The sequence below is a fragment of the Pan troglodytes genome, chromosome 10 (genome assembly GCF_028858775.2).
Source record: "Pan troglodytes isolate AG18354 chromosome 10, NHGRI_mPanTro3-v2.0_pri, whole genome shotgun sequence".
Taxonomy (NCBI): Eukaryota; Metazoa; Chordata; class Mammalia; order Primates; family Hominidae; genus Pan; species Pan troglodytes.
The window spans coordinates 25,732,833-25,750,898 of NC_072408.2; the positions used below are offsets into that span (position 1 = coordinate 25,732,833).

The 18,066-nt window shown below is 35.1% G+C and overlaps 1 protein-coding gene across 6 annotated transcripts in view; it reads left to right on the forward strand.

Annotated features, from left to right (window-relative positions):
* Positions 1-18,066, forward strand: part of PIK3C2G (phosphatidylinositol-4-phosphate 3-kinase catalytic subunit type 2 gamma) — a 387,383-nt gene that overhangs the window by 341,612 nt on the left and 27,705 nt on the right. For all 6 annotated transcript variants that reach the window (XM_016923019.4, XM_016923023.4, XM_016923022.4 and 3 more), the window contains one exon: positions 6,831-6,925. In XM_016923019.4, the coding sequence (XP_016778508.3) occupies positions 6,831-6,925 (95 nt within the window). The remainder of the gene's footprint in view (positions 1-6,830; positions 6,926-18,066) is intronic.

The window sequence follows — 18,066 nt, forward strand, 5'->3', positions numbered from 1 at the left end:
CCCAGTACCAGCCCAAAGCCAGGTAGGCTCACTGGGTGAATGAACCCAGAAGAGAGACAACAATCACTGCACTTCAGCTCACTGGAAGCCACATCCACAGGAAAAGGGGGAGAGTACTACATCAAGGAACACCCCATGGGACAAAAAAATCTGAACAACATCCTTCAGCCCTTGACTTTCCCTGTGACAGAAACTGCCCAAATGAGAAGGAACCAGAAAACCAACCCTGGTAATATGAAAAAACAAGGCTCATCAACACCCACCAAAAATCACACTAGTTCACCAGCAATGGATCCAAACCAAGAAGAAATCCCTGATTTACCTGAAAAAGAATTCAAGAGGTTAGTTATTAAGCTAATCAGGGAAAGACCAGAGAAAGGCAAAGGCCAATGCAAGAAAATCCAAAATATGTTACAAGAAGTGAAAGGAAAAATATTCAAGGAAACAGATACCTTAAAAAACAATCAAATATTCAGGAAACTTCAGACACACTTTTAGTAATGCAAAATGCTCTGGAAATTCTCAGCAATATAATTGAACAAGTAGAAGAAAGAAACTCAGAGCTTGAAGACAAGGTCTTTGAATTAACCTTGTCTAACAAAGACAAAGAAAAAAGAAAAAGAAAATATGAACAAAGCCTCCAAGAAGTCTGGGATTATGTTAAATGACCAAACCTAAGAATAATCGGTGTTTCTTAGGAAGAAGACATTTCTAAAAGCTTGGAAAACATATCTGGGGGAATAACCAAGCAAAACTTCCCCAGCCTTGCCGGAGTCCTAGACATGCAAATACAAGAAGCATTAAGAACACCTGGGAATTCCTGGCAAAAAGTTCTTCTCCCGAGCACATTGTCATCAGGTTATCCAAATTAAGACAAAGGAAAGAATCTTAAGACCTGTGAGACAGAAGCACCAGTTAACCTATAAAGGAAAAGCTATCAGATTAACAGCAGATTTCTCAGCAAAAACCCTACAAGCTAGAAAGCATTTGGGCCCTATATTCAGCCTCCTAAAACAAAACGATTATCAGCCAAGAGTTTTGCATCCAGCGAAACTAAGCATCATTTATGAAGGAAAGATACAGTCTTTTTCAGACAAACAAATGCTGAGAGAATTCACCATTACCAAATCACTACTACAAGAACTGCTAAAAAGAGCTCCAAATCTTGAAACAAATCCTGGAAACACATCAAAAAGAATCTCTTTAAAGCATAAATCACACAGGACCTAAAAAACAAAAATGCAAGTTAAAAAGCTAAAACAAACAAACAAACAAAAAAAAAGGAAAGTACACAGGCAAGAAAGAGCATGATGAATGTAATGGTACCTCACATTTCAATACTAACATTGAAGGTAAATGGCCTAAATGCTCCACTTAAAAGATACAGAACCACAGAATGCATAAGAACTCACCAACCAACTATCTGCTGCCTTCAGGAGACTCACCTAACACATAAGCATTCATATAAACTTCGAGTAAATAGGAAGAAAAAGGCATTTCATGCAAATGTACACCAAAAGCGAGCAGGGTTAGCTATTCTTATATCAGACAAAACAAACTTTAAAGCAACCACAGTTAAAAGAGACAAAGAGGGACAGTATATAATGGTAAAAGACCTTGTCCAACAGGAAACTATCACAAACCTAAACATATATGCACCTAACACTGGGGCTCCCAAAGTTATAAAACAATTACTAAAAGACCTAAAAAATGAGATAGACAGCAACACAATAACAGTAGGGGACTTCAATACTCCGCTGACAGCACTAGACAGGTCATCAAGACAGAAAGTCAACTGAGAAACAATGAATTTAAACTATACCTTGGAGCAAATGGACTTAACAGATATATCTAGAACATTTCATCCAGCAACCAAAGAATACACATTCCATTCAACAGTGCATGGAACTTTCTCCAAGATAGACCATATGACAGGCCATAAAATGAGCCTCAATAAAGTTAAGAAAATTGAAATTATATCAAACACTCTCTCAGACTACAATGGATTAAAACTGAAAATCAACTCCAAAAGGAACCTTCAAAACCACACAAATACATGGAAATTAAATAACCTGCTCCTGAATGAGTATTGGGTCAAAAATGAAACCAAGATGGAAATTTAAAAAATTCTTTGAACTGAATGACAATAATGACACAACCTATCAAAACCTCTGGGATACAGCTAAGGCTGTGCTAAGAGGAAAGTTCCCAGCCTGCCTACATGAAAAAGTCTGAAAGAACACACACACAATCTAAGGTCACACGTCAAGGAACTAGAGAAACAAGAACAAGCCAAACCCACACCCAGCAGAAGAGAGGAAATAACCAAGATCAGAGCAGAACGAAATGAAATTGAAACAAAAAAAATACAAAAGATGAATGAAACAAAAAGCTGGTTCTTTGGAAATACAGATAAAATTGATAGCCCATTAGCAAGATTAACCAAGAAAAGAAAGAAAATCCAAATAACTTCACGGAGAAATGAAACGGGAGATATTACAACAGACACCACTGAAACACAAAAGATCATTCAAGCGTACTATGAACACCTTTACACACGTAATGTAGAAAACCTAGAAGACATGGATGAATTCCTGGAAAAATACAACCCTTGTAGCTTAAATCAGGAATAATTAGATACCCTGAACAGACCAATAATAAGCAGTGAGATTAAAATGGTAGTTAATAAATTACTGACCAAAAATCCAGGATCAGATGGATTCACAGCAGAATTCTATGAGACATTCAAAGAAGAATCGGTACCAATCCCTTTGACACTATTCCACAAGATAGAGAAAGAAGGACCTCTCCCTAATTCAATATATGAAGCCAGCATTATGCTAATACCAAAACTAGGACAGGACACAACCAAAAAAGAAAACTACAGACCGATATCCTTGATGAACACAGCCATCCTTAAAATTAAAAATATTTTAACAGCTCTTGGGGTGACTATAAATGGTTAATCTAAGCATAGTTGAATCCCTCAGACTAACTTGAAGCAGGAGACCAAAATATCCTAGCGTCTTCTTGAACATATTAAGCTATTCACAAATGTCCCTCTTGAGTTCATTTAACCTGTTTTTCTTATGTTGTAGCCGCCTTTCTTGACTCTCTACGGCATGGTGCTTATAAACCAGGCATTTATAAACACAGGCTTTGGAGGTCACTTAAACCTGCACCATTTATTGTCTCTATGACCTTGGACCAAGTGCCTGAGTTTCCTCATGTGTAAAATGGAGATAATACAAATTTCATAGATTTGCTATGATGATTGAATGCGTTACTGTACATAAAGCGCTTAGCGTGGCATACAGTCAAAGCTACAGAAATAATAATAAGCCTCTCTACTCCTACTGCTACATTGACTACTGAGTGTCAATTCCTAGTGGTGTGAGTTTTCACTGGGTTCTGAACTCTGGCATGTTTTGATGGATACTTTAGTTACTAATCTCGCACAAGAGGTGGAGGGAGAACTATCATCTTCAGTCAGTTCAAGTGGCAATTGTACTTTTACTATTTAGGCAGTCAATCACAAATTTATGCTAATTTTCTACCTTTGAATTAAAACTTCTCTGATTAAATACATTGGCTGTCTACTTAACAATTCTTCCACTCTTTAATTCAAATATAATGTTCGCTGTGCCTCAAAACGTCATCAGCATTTTTAGCACCTTTATACCAAACATCTTTTTATTATGAAACGCAATTTACTTCAGTCTTACTAAGAACTAACTCTTAGTATCTCTGTGTTAGTCTATATAGTCTCTCCCAGTTATTGTAATCAAGATATTATAAGTGATTTTTTCTTATATTACCATTGCAATTGTAAAAAACATCCTTTTCAATGTCAGAAATCCATATTGTTAACAATAAAATTAATATCACCTCATACAATGTATAAATACTCAAATAAACATGTAGAAGGCTTTGAAAAGTTATATATTTGAAAATTATACTGATCAGGTATAACTACACTGCTCAGGTATAATTTTCAAATCTTAGAGAAGATTAGAAAGTTAAGATTGACTTTCTGATGACCATTGACAAATTCTTTGTTATTAATAAATTGATCTCTAAATTCCCACAGATAACATACAACCAGAGATTATAAGGGAAATATTAGTAAAACTATAAATTATGTTTAATCCTTGGGCAGTAAACAATAAATTTTTAATTAAAAAAACTGAATTTCTCATTTTAACAATGTTGCGATACAAATCAAAAGACAAATTAAGGTTACTCTTGTTATTAAATAAATGTTTAATGTGCACAGTATGGAGTAAGCATTGGCTTTGCCCCTTGGGGATATAGGGGTAAAAAGTAAGCCCTGAGATAGATTGTAATCCCCTAAACAAATTGAGACATATAAAATAATTACAATGTAACATTTCATGATAAGGGCTGTGCTAGGAGAGTTCAGGGAAAGATGACCACACAAACTATTTTGCGTTTTAATTAAGCTTTGAAGAAAGGTAGAAGTTCAATAGACAAAAATGGTTAACAAAATCATTTTAATTGAAAGGAATAATATGAGAAACTACTAGAAAGAAATAGTAGAGCCTGTTTGTAGAACTAAACATATGAATGAAAGTATAGAATAGCTACAGTAACCAAAATAGCATGGTACTTGTACCAAAACAGAGATATAGACCAATGGAACAGAACAGAGCCCTCAGAAATAATGCCGCTTATCTACAACTATCTGATCTTAGACAAACCTGACAAAAACAAGAAATGGGGAAAGGATTCTCTATTTAATAAATGGTGCTGGGAAAACTGGCTAGCCATATGTAGAAAGCTGAAACTGGATCCCTTCCTTATACCTTATACAAAAATTAATTCAAGATGGATTAAAGACTTAAATGTTAGACCTAAAACCATAAAAACCCTAGAAGAAAACCTAGGCAATACCATTCAGGACATAGGCATGGGCAAGGACTTCATGTCTAAAACACCAAAAGCAATGGCAACAAAAGCCAAAATTGGTAAATGGAATCTAATTAAACTAAAGAGCTTCTGCACAGCAAAAGAAACTACCACCAGAGTGAACAGGCAACCTACAGAATGGGAGAAAATTTTTGCAATCTACTCATCTGACAAAGGGCTATTATCCAGAATCTACAATGAACTCAAACAAATTTACAAGAAAAAAACAAACAACCCCATCAACAAGTGGGCGAAGGATATAAATAAGACACTTCTCAAAAGAAGACATTTATGCAGCCAAAAGACACATGAAAAAATGCTCATCATCACTGGCCATCAAAGAAATGCAAATCAAAACCACACTGAGATACCATCTCACACCAGTTAGAATGGCGATCATTAAAAAGTCAGGAAACAACAGGATGTGGAGGATGTGGAGGATGTGGAGAAATAGGAACACTTTTACACTGTTGGTGGGCTATAAACTGGCTCAACCATTGTGGAAGTCAGTGTGGCGATTCCTCAAGGATCTAGAACTAGAAATACCATTAGACCCAGCCATCCCATTACTGGGTATATACCCAAAGGATTATAAATCATGCTGCTATAAAGACACATGCACACGTATGTTTATTGAGGCACTATTCACAATAGCAAAGACTTGGAACCAACCCAAATATCCAACAATGATAGACTGGATTAAGAAAATGTGGCACATATACACTGTGGAATACTATGCAGCCATAAAAAATGATGAGTTCATATCCTTTGTAGGGACATGGATGAAGCTGGAAACCATCATTCTCAGCAAACTATGGCAAGGACAAAAGACCAAACACCGCATGTTCTCACTCATAGGTGGGAATTGAACAATGAGAACACATGGACACGGGAAGGGGAACATCACACACTGGGGCCTGTTGTGGGGTGGGGGGAGGGGGGAGGAATAGCATTAGGAGATATACCTAATGTTAAATGACAAGTTATTGGGTGCAGCACACCAACATGGCACATGTATATATATGTAACAAACCTGCACGTTGTGCACATGTACCCTAAAACTTAAAGTATAATAATAAAAAAAGTATAGAATAAAAGTGGGAAATAAAACAGTAATAAGAAGTTACAATACAAGGCTGAGAAATTTAGACCTTTTTTCATAAGCAATGGAAATCTCTGAAAGGCATTTTCATCAAAAAATAATCTTATGAAAGTTGTCGTCTGAAACTTACATTGGTAATGGTATACAAATAGATTTGGATTCTGTGCAGGGGGTGGGAGGAGTGAATGAATGTCCTAGTAGTTTAGGCAAAACGTTTATATGAGTTTGAATTAGCTGCTATGGGATGAGAAAAAAGAGATTAGTGCAAATTGACCACTTACTATGTGACAACTTTTGAATTTTATCAGTGAATCATCTCAACCACCTATCTCAAAAAGTAACTATTATTTCCATTTTATATAAAGTTGATTAATTTAGTCATGATGACACAGTCATGAATAGTAGTGCTGGGCCTTGAACCCCAGGTTCACTGATTTCTAAAGGCCACACTTTTAATCTCTATGACCTCTAATACTTTAAGCTCATTATAATGAATGCTAAGGAGAAAATTGGAGCCAAAAATGGCACTGAGGTTGTAAGCTTAAGTTGTTGAGAAAATAATGGTATCAATCAAAACAAAATATGAAATATTAGGGGAAGAGTTAGTTAAAGATTAGACACAAATCCCATCTCTATCTAATCAACTGCCTCCTGAAGAGCATTAAGATTCTTCAACATTATCTGAAGAATATTTCTTCTACTTGTTATTTATTGGTCCTGTTTTAGTTTTTAAATGTTTGATTGTTCCTGTGCTGAGCTTTTTCCAACTGAACTCACTGAAATTCTATTCTTTTATCAGGTGAGAAGTTTCCAGACAAGAAGCCTAAGGTGCAGTTAGTCATATCCTACAAGGATGTGAAGCTGACCATACTAGTGAAACACATGAAAAACATTGTAAGTTTATTATGTATAATAAGAAACATGTAAGCCTACATCCAGAAATCACTTACCTCCTTTGGGCAATTAGTGTCAACATTAGCTAGAAGAATGGGTATCTCCGCCAAGTTTAAGTAAGAAACAATGAGCCAATTACAATATTTTTGCCTCGGGATGATTGTGATCCTTGGGGTAAAGACTCTAAAATACTTCACAAGGAAAGTCCTAGAATGAACATTAAACTTTATTCAAAATGTCAGGAAAAGGACTAGGGAAAAGGCTCTGAAAAAGCAGGATTAGCTGGAGGATTGAAGGGTAAAAGAAAAAAGGCTGGGTCCCAATGATTTCCAGCTATGTCATCATGCTGAACTTGGGGGAGAATTCACTCCGTCTCTTTGCATCACGCCAGTACCTTCTGTGAAACCAAGAACTCTTAGGGTTCTCCCCCAAACTCCCATTGTACATTGAGCTTATAGCATCATACAGTATCATATTGTGATGTAATTCCTGATGCATATTTCCTTCTCCTCAAAAAATAATAGTGTTTTGAGAATGGAAACCCCATCTTTGTTTCCGTTTCCCCATCCCAGAACCTAGAACAAAATCTGTAGTTAGCGTCCAAAGAAAACTAAAAGTTCCACTCTCTATTACATGCCACTTAAGGTTGGGGCAAGTCAGAGGCAATGATGGTAACTGGGCCATATCATTAAGAAAGAGAGGAAGCATTCTGTGTCACAGGATAAGTGACTAATGACCCGAGTTGGGGTGCAGCAAACATAGAAGGAAAACACGAAACCTCACCAACTATTTTAATCTTCCTTGAGCCTAGACAAAATGGGTTATCCACGTGGTATAACTTCCCAGGAGACTATATCAGGTGTGGAGAAAGTCAGTAACACAATTTTTGCTCTCTTCTTTGTGCACATAAATCTCTGAGGATGCATTTGGAAGGATCTAAAAGAGCAAACTCTTCTCCATATGACATGCATCCATAACATATTGAAACAATAAATATTTGTTTGGTGAACAAATAATTCGCATAATTTGAAGAGAATATGTTCATTACAAATTCATTATTAGTCAGACATCCAAGAAGGCGTGTTTGTAAACCTCTGGTGTTCACTATCAGCAATTTTTGTAGTATCTGGGCAAATATTTTAACATTTTCTTGCAAATCTTTTACTAATTAAAACAATTATTTTCCATTGTTTTTCATTAGATAATCATCTTAAATGAGAATAGCAGTTTTTAAAGAAACCCTTACATTGCAAAATGAAGATTCAGTTAGACATTATTTATGGCTATATGCATGTTGATGGACTTTAAGCAACTATATAAACATATATGATAAAACAATACAATATTAAGAAATATTATTAATCAAGTTAACAAAACTTACGTATGTACTTCATATATGAAAATTAGTCTTGAACATAGTCCTCTTAGAAATGATATATTTATTCCAGTAATGTTATCATTGCTCAAAACATTTCAGAGCACACCTGATGAAATTGCTTTTAGACTGGGCATGTAAACCACACAGTAAACTTGGTGATATTACTCAATGGTCACTCCTAGTTTTTGATCAGAAGTGATATTAACCAACCTAGTCATCCATTTCATTCACCAGATGAATCACCAAATTACTTTTGACAGTTTTCAAAAATGCATTTTACACTCAGATGAAATTACAGTACCAATGAAGATCTTCAAAATGAATGTCATGCAAGCATGAAGCAGGGATAGGAGGAGTGAATGGGAAAGAGCAAGAGTTTCAGATTGAGATCAAGTTATAGGTAAATAGAAAATGACCAAATGACCCTAAAAAATGTGAAAAAACACTCAGGGCCATGAGAACCTCTACATTACCAACGCTCTCAAAAAGAGTTACTAATGATGTAGTAATACTTGTTTCAGTCTGCCTTCTCAGTTTACTTGCTAGTTCCTCTCTTCTCCCTAATCTCTTAACATTGAAAGATTTTAGTGCCTTAAAATTCAATCCTAGACCTCTCCTTTTTCTACCTCAACCCTCATGGCTTTAAACATTACTTACTTGTTTTTCTTTTCCAAATCTACAATTCCAGCTTGGAAATCTCATCTGAAATCCAGAGTTATATGTACAGCTGACTATCAACAACTCTAGTATAATAAGTGTCTCAGACTCAATATGCACCAAAATTCTCATGACTGCCCCTCTAAACCTACATCGTTTGCCACCTTTTTCATCTCAGTAAATAGCACCTTCATTCTCTAGTTACTCAGGTTAAAAACCTAGAGTCATTTTGACTCCTCTCCTTCCCCACAAGCTACATCCATATTACCAGTAAATTCTGTCATTCTGCTTTCAAAATAAATCTAGAACACACCAACTTTCTCCTCCACTGCTTCCACTTTTGGTTGAAGTCACCAGCATCTCTTACTTGAATTACTGCTATAGTTTCTTAACAGTTGTCCCTGCTTCTGTCCTTCTTTATAATCTCTTTTTAATCTAGCAGCCTGAATGTTCCTTTGAGAATAAAAGTCAGATCCTGTCATTCCTCTCTTCATATCCCTTTGGGGAAGGAGTCTTATATCAGTTGCAATGAAAGCCAAGGTACCTGTTAATGACCTGTGAGACCCTGTCAATCTTCACTTCTTGACCTCTTAACCTCATCTCCAGCCACAGACTCCCTCAGTCACTCCATGCCAGCCTCAGTGCCTTCTTTGCTGTTCCTTGAATATGGCAGGCATGTTGCTGCCCCAGGACCTTTGTATCTGCTACTCCATTTACCTAGAATGTTCTTCCCAAGCTCATGGATCAATATTCTCTGTGGCTCAATCTCACATGTCCCGAATGCTTGTATTTTACTCTCACCTTTTCAGTAAAGTCCTATCTGACTCCCAAATTTAAAACTACAACACTGCTCCTCTTTGTTGTCACTTTTAACCTTTCTTTTCTACTTTCTTTCCTCCCCTGTGCCACTGCTATAACCCAAGGGTATAGAATAGGGCCAAGTATATAGTAGGTACTCAGTAAAGCCTTGGTTAAATAAAAGAATGTCGACTTACTTCTCATGTGAACAACTAAGGACTAGGATGTTTTCATCTTCCAAAAATCATCACAGCAAAGTTATGCATTGCATTTTCCACAGCTTCCTTTAAATGATTATTTTGTTTCTTCTGCTTAAAACAACTTTCTACTATAAATGACATAAAAATCCATCTATAAATTCTCAACATATTTTATTTGCTAATTTCAAGTTTTAGCTAATTGTTATTTGTCGATCCTTTAGTATGTTCACATACCAAAATAATTAGACTAACATTGTGCTGGATTTTATATTAATATTAAAATGAATTATTATGCCTAGAGTTCTGTTATGTTTAATGTTAAGTTTGATGAAAAATATTGTTTATCTTTCATTAAATCTATGAAGCTTTGCTCTGAGAGTTACTTTCCTCCTGTGAGATCACAAACTAAAATAAAATTGCTAAAATTCTTTCCCTTTCAAAGCATCACAATATGATTCACTCTAGCACACAGAGACTGATGAAGTAGTGCAAGTATTTAAAAGCTTGGCCATGATTTTTTAAAGCACCATTTCAGTTTATATGACAAAGAAACCTATAAAAAACAGTTAGATTTGAAATATTTTTAAAAACTCTCTCTAGCACTTTTCCATGTATCCTTCCTTAAAATGCTCTCTTTCATTGATTTCTACAATGTCTCTCCATGCATTTTCTGCTGACTTCATAGATTTTTCTAGTCTATGTAGTTTCTAGGCTGTTCTTTTCTCCCTACTCCAGAATATTTGCATTCCAGAAGGTGCTAAACATAACCAATAGGATGAAACTCTCTTCTGATATTGAACCTACCCACACTTTCTCAGGCTCTTAAAACAAGGAGCAAAAAATGTCAGGAAAGATAGAAGACAACTCAAATGTGGTACCTTCAATCCTTTCATAAGACAAAAGATGGGAAAAGTAGTTTCTATATGAAAATTAACATGAGAGAGAGAAGTAGAGTCAAACACAAGAACCCCCCCACACACTAAAACTGTATTACCTTTAATTTTTTTATTTAAACTCTTCTTTTACATTTTTAATGTGTCTGAGTGTAGCCTGGGGGTCCTTGTTTTTAAAATACATATTTCTGGGTACCACTCCTAGTAATTTTGATTCTGTAAGTATAGATTGGGCTATCTGCATCTGCACAATACAGGCATCTCTTGGTCCCATGGATTCCTCTACCATCTCTTTCATTTCTAGACTTTTTCCCTCTCTCCTGCTGCAGAATATGAGCATTCCAGAAGCCTCTCTGGTGCAAATGGTTCATGGACCACTTTGAAAAAATAACCCAAGTGGCTAGTACCCTAATGTCCCAAATGGCACTCTACACACAATGTGGTGAGTTCGGTACTTGGCACCAAGTAAATTGTGGTGCCTTTGATGTAGAACAAAGACAACACTTGGACTTGGTGAAGATAACAACTGAGGGTTGTGAAAATAAAGCACAGACAATGGCAATGTTTGACATATAAAAACAACATGTTCTGCATATCTTTTTAAAATTAACTTGGCTGAGTCCTCTGATAGTCTTAATTTTTTGTTGTTTTTTAAAATCTAGATTCTTAAAGGAAATTTGTCTTTGTTTCATCCTAGATGCACTTCAATTTAAATAAATGTCAATTTTTAAAATAAAGGATGATTTCCTAATAACAATCGTCTTATCAAATGTGTTTTTCCTTCATTCCGTGAATGAAAATTGTTCTTCCAGAGTTGGCCCATTTTGACATTGATCTACCATTTCAAAGAATAAGATACAAAGTAAAGGATAGTGAAGAGTACCTGTCCAGATCTGGATATTCTACTGTGTTTCATGACTTCTTTTGCCAAAGAAACATTGACCCTCAAAGATGACCTAATATTTTTTAATGAAATAAACCATTAATTGTTCTAAAACCTGTTATCAGTGACCTCTTTCTAACAGCTAACAAACACCTTTAACTAGCCCTTCCTTTTTGAACATTTTGTTACCAGCTTTTTCATGAAACTTCACTGGACATTGGCACCAAGCTAATTGTGTCTGCACATTCTCTAAACCACTTGGACAGCACTATTTCTGAGGCTTCCTTGGCTCTTGTAAATTTAAGATAGATGTATGTGTAGTGGCTTAATAAATGTTGGCTTTACCCTTAGCTCTTAAATGTGAAGATTTTCCAGTATTCAGGGCTTTAACTTTTGAAACTAATTTCCTAAGAAATTTTATCCAGTCTTGAAACTTCAAAGATAATATGAATTACTATTAAATTTATATCTCTACATTCAATCTTTCTCTGACCTTCATTTACATGTTTCCAACTGCCTGATGGGCATTTACAGTCCAATATCTTGCCATCTCTTTAAACTGAACAGTTATACAATATGGCCCTCTGCTTACCACTGAAACCATCTTTCATTCTGAATTACTTATTTCTATAAATTGTTGCACCATCATCAAGTAATTCCTGATCAAAACTTCTCTATAATTACTTTTCTTTTCTTTTCTTTTATTATTTCAATGCTTTTTAGGGAACAGGTACTTTTTGGCTGCATGGAAAAGTTCCCTAGTGGTGATTTCTGAGATTTTGGTGCAATTCGTCACCCAAGCAGTGTACATTGTACCCAATGTGTAGTCTTTTATTTCTCACCCACTTCCCACCCTTCCCCCCAAGTCCCTAAATTTCATTATATCATTATTATTCCTTTGTGTCCTCACAGTATTATTCCTTTGTGTCCTCATAGCTTAGTTCTCACCTATACATGAGAACATAAAATGTTTAGTTTCCCATTCCTGAGTTGCTTCACTTAAAATAATGATCTCCAGCTCCATGCAGGTTTCTGCCAATGCCATTATTTCATTCATTTTTATGGCTGAGTAGTATTCCACGGTGTGTGTGTGTGTGTGTGTGTGTGTGTGTGTGTGTGTGTGTGTGTGTATGTATATATATATCACGGTAGTATTACTCAATGGTCACACCTAAATGTGGTATATATATATACCTAAAATATATATATCATTTTTTTTCACTTGTTGGTTGATGGGCATCTAGACTGTTTCCATATTTTTGCAATTGCAAATTGTGCTGCAATAAACATACATGTGCAAGTGTCTTTCATATAATGACTTCTTTTCCTCTGGGTAGGTGCCCAGTAGTGAGATTGCTGGATCAAATGGTAGCTCTACTTTTTTTCTATATTTCAATTCATTCTTTTACTCATATATATAATCATCAACAAATCCTTTTAGTTTCTTTTAGATTACTTTTATTATTCTCAAAATCCTATTCAACAGGCTCCATTGATTCATCTATGGGTTACTTTGGCTGCTATAATATTCCTTTCCTTGTTTTCTTCTCTAATTCTCTCCCGCACAAAACATTCTAAGACTGCATTTTACTATATCAATAAAAAATTTTAACAGAGTCTCTGTAAATTTGAAATTTCTTAGCTTAATACCTTATAGTACTATACAATCTAGCTATAACCTACCTCTAATATTCACCTCTCAACACAAAATTTGTATTATATCTAGAAGGATCATTCATTGTTCACTAAACACACACCACTCATTCTATCTGACTAGGTCATACATCTATTTACCTTCTATTTACTGTTTTTATCCAATGTAATCTTCTAGGCTTAGGTCAAATTGCTCATCCTCCCTGAAGCTCCTGGGTCACTCCTGCTCCTAGTGACCTTTCTTTTCTTTGGAAACTTTACTATATACACCATCTATTTGATATTCACTGACTTAGCTCTTAAAACTTGGATTATCTTAATTTATCCTGCAGTTTCAATTGTACTGAGAATTCGCTGAGTATAAAAAACTGTGGAAAATATGTTTTGAATACAGTGGTTAGCAAAATATTATGCCCTTAACACACAGTTATTAAATAAGCAAATGTTTGCTTAAGTGTACATCATGTGAAAAATATCCACAATCCAGAAAAGCTTAAGCTATATTTATAAATCAATAGCTTTTATCTGTGAATTCAGCTACCTTTAATACTTGACACTAAACTAAGGATGGTCAAATGTCAAATATTTGATCTTAACATCCGTCTCACTTAAAAATAAAGTGAATTCTTGTTGAAGGCTTTTATTTTTAATGTTCAAAAACCCTGAACACTTTCCTTCTCTCCAGATGACATAGCCATCAATGGATATGTCGCCACATGACTAAAATTTCATTTATTCTCTCTCTGTTCTTTTCTGACAGTCTTGTACCCTAATCTCTGCCCTTTCTCTAAATCTCCCTCAATTTTACATTCTGACCTAAAAAAGTTCTAACCTACAAAAGAAGCAATAAAGAACTTTAAAGATTGATGAACAAGTACATACCTAAAGAGAATAGCAAAAAGCTGAAAATTTTTGTTTTATAAAATTGTTTTAAAAGAGTCATTTCATTAGAACTATATTTTGAATATGCAAAAAATACAAAATGGATTAAATAATTTCCAGAGATTTAAAATTTTTATTTTTATCCAGTAGTTAAAATACTTTTTATTAACAGCAAATATTAAAATGTAAATGCTGGCAGTCACGCAATTCCTGAATTAAAACTCTAATCTAATGCAGATAGGCCTTCATTTTGCCAAAAACATTCAAGTCTTTAATCTCATCCCTTTAGCTTACTGAGTGGCAGAATCTTCTTTCTCCTGCTTTATGCTTCTGTATTCCTTCAGGGGAGATTTTTGCCATCTGAGGAAGCAGTCTACCTGTACTGACCACCTATCTCAGTTATTTGTCCTTATAAAAAATTTGTAAGTGTGCATACAGAGAGATTACCTCAAAAAAAGTGTCACCTATCATTCAACTCATTGGAATCCTGCAAATAAACACGTGATACATTCCTTCCTTGCTGCGTGACTTACATACGAACTATAGACCCTCTGACTTTTCCAGGTTTTTTGTCTTCAGTTTCACTCGCTTTCTATGAATATCATGAAAAGCTTTTTTGCCTATACCATGTATGCCAAGAACTGTCACTTTTATACATGTTTCACCAAAAGAGAGAAAATTTTGTATGCATATTCACAAAATAGTAAACTGAAATTCAGCAAGTTTAAATATTTTTCCAAGATCTCATAACTAAGGGCTGAAATCTAAAGCCTTCACAATTATGAGCCCTTATTTTTGATTCTAGATTGTATTATAGCATTAGCAGTCTATTTTTCTGCTATGTACCTCTAGGCTACACCTGTTCTTGCCAGATACTGCCCAGAAAGACTCTTCAAATGTTTGCCTGGCTCATTAAAAACAGTTTCCAGCCAGAGACCTGAGCATCTTCTTATGTACCCAGGAAATATCCCCAAGGATAGTGGCTACGTTGTACTTGGCAAACCCTCTATAGCGGAGACATTACCTAGCTAAATGAAAGAGGATAAAGAGCAAAAGATATTAGGTGTAATGTGAAACCTCTGACTGGCTGATTATAGTAGGCTATTATGTATGTGCTGAGAATTAAAATTAGCTCTTCCAGTTGTGGCATGTGGCATAAGACCACCACAGCCCATCCCGCCTACTGATTACAACTATAATTTATGAAAATATATTTTTTAAACTATATAAGACACCTTAAAAATAAACAAAAGGAGGCAAATTGTGAAAGGAAATCAGAACCTGGAGATTTTACCCACATAAGGACGTTTTCTCTACCTTTTTTTTTTCTTTTTTAACTTATGTACCTGTAGAGCTGTGCCCTGAGGGTGGACTCTAGTTGCAGAGAAGCAAGATGGTAGTGGCAGCTTTGACAGCAAAATCTCCAACAGAAACTTTGTGTTTCTGACTGAAAGAACCAAGAAACGTGGCCTGTGTTTGCCAGAGACTATAGGAAAGTCCCCGATAAAAGACAGAAGGGTATGCACTAACTCTGTATATAAATCTACACAATTCTCAGCCTAATCCCTGAGCTGCTATTGAGAAGGACAGAATTATATCAGAACAAAAAAGCCTTTGCAAATTTAACAGAGATTTGAACACCTAAAAACAGAAGTTAGAACAGAATTTATATTCCTAATATAACTAGATTGATTGCCTACTTTAAAATGTCAATTTTCTCCAGAAGATTAAACAGCACAGAGTTTCCACAACATAACATTAAAAATATCCACAATACAACTCAAATTGCTTATGTAATACCCAGGAAAATATGAACAATCCTCAGTTGAAAAGACAATAGATACACTCTGAAATGATCCAGATTTTGGAGCTGTTGGGCAATATTTTAAAGCAGCTATAATAACTATCCTCCATGAGATAAGAAAAAAACACACTTGAAATTAATGAAATGTTAGAAATTATTGGCAAGAAATAAAAATCACAAAACAAATGTACATTTAAAGACTGAAAAATAAAATACCTAAAATGATAAATCTTGCTGGATGGACTCAAGAGAAGAATGAAGATGACAGTGAACTTGAAGATAGACTCATACAAATTATCCAAGCTACAGAACGTAGAGGAAAAAAGATTGAAATAAAAGAGAACAGAAGATTGGGAGTCTGTTGGAAAATATCTAAAGATCTTACATTTGTGCCTTTGGAATCCAAGAAAGACAGAAAAAAGAGGTTGGGGCAGAAAAATATTTGAAGAATTGATAGCCAGAAACTTAGTGAAAGACATAAATTTAATTATATTATATATTATTTAATTATATATTACACATTGTAATAAAACTGCTGAAAGCTAAAAACAATCTAAAAATATCTTGAAACAGAGAAAAACAACATATGGTATATGGAGGAACAGTGAAATAATGTAGTCTAGAGACTATGGAGAAAAAGCAGAAGGTAGAAGACAATGAAACGTCTTTAAAATGTTGGGAAAAATGGAAAGAACTGTCAGTTTGGAATTCTATCACCAGAGAAAATATCCTCTGCAGCAAAGGAGAAAGAAATACATATTCTAATAAAAAAACACAAAGAATTTGCCCCAAGCAGACAAACTCTACAAACAAACAAAAAAAGCTAAAGATTTTAATCTCATTCTAATTTCTTAAGACGGAAGCTAAGGCCAATTCGAGATGTTTCATCTTTTATCACATAGGTAATTACCGTTATAATTTTTTTCTGAGTAATGCTTTAGCTGTATCCCCAAAATTTTGGTATGGTATATTTTCATTTTCTTTCAGTTTATAATTCTTCTAATTTCCCTTCTGATTTTTTCTTTGTCTTTGGATTATTCAGACACATGCTGTTTCACTTTCAAGTATTTGGAAAATTTCCAGAGATGTATCTGTTATTAATATCTAATAATTACATTATGGTCAAAGAACATACTTTGTATGATTTTAATTTTTTTTTTTTTTTTTTTTTTTTTGAGACGGAGTCTCGCTCCATCGCCCAGGCTGGAGTGCAGTGGCGCGATCTCGGCTCACTGCAAGCTCCGCCTCCCGGGTTCACGCCATTCTTCTGCCTCAGCCTCCCGAGTAGCTGGGACTACAGGCGCCCACCACCACGCCCGGTTAATTTATTGTATTTTTAGTAGAGACAGGGTTTCACCATGTTAGCCAGGACAGTCTCGATCTCCTGACCTCGTGATCCGCCCACCACGGCCTCCCAAAGTGCTGGAACTACAGGCATGAGCCACCGCGCCCGGCCCCTTAATTTTTTAAAATATATTGAAACTTGTTTTATGTCCCAGGCATGACACATTTGGCAAATATCCCATGTCCAATTGAGAAGGATATGAGTTCTCTTTTTAAACGGAGGGGTCTATGAAAGTCAATTAAGTCACATTGATTATGTTGTTCAGGTCTTTTATAGCCTTACTAATTATCTGTATACTAGTTCTACGAATAATTAAGAGAAAGGTATTAAAATCTCTCTAATTTTTAATTTGTATAATGTTGCATACATATTTAAGATTGTGTCCTCTTGATTAATTAACCCTGTCATCATTATAAAATGAACATCTTTATTTCTAGTAGTATTTTTTGCCCTCAAAAATACTTTTCCAGGTAGTTATATAGATAATTCAGCTTTCTTTTGATTAATATTAGCATGGTATAGCGTTTCTATTCTTTTATTCTTAACCTATTTGTGTCTTTACATTTAAAGTGGGCTTCTTGTGCATATGACAGATAAATAAATGATTAGATAGATAGATAGATAGGTAACCATACTGTAGGGTGCAGC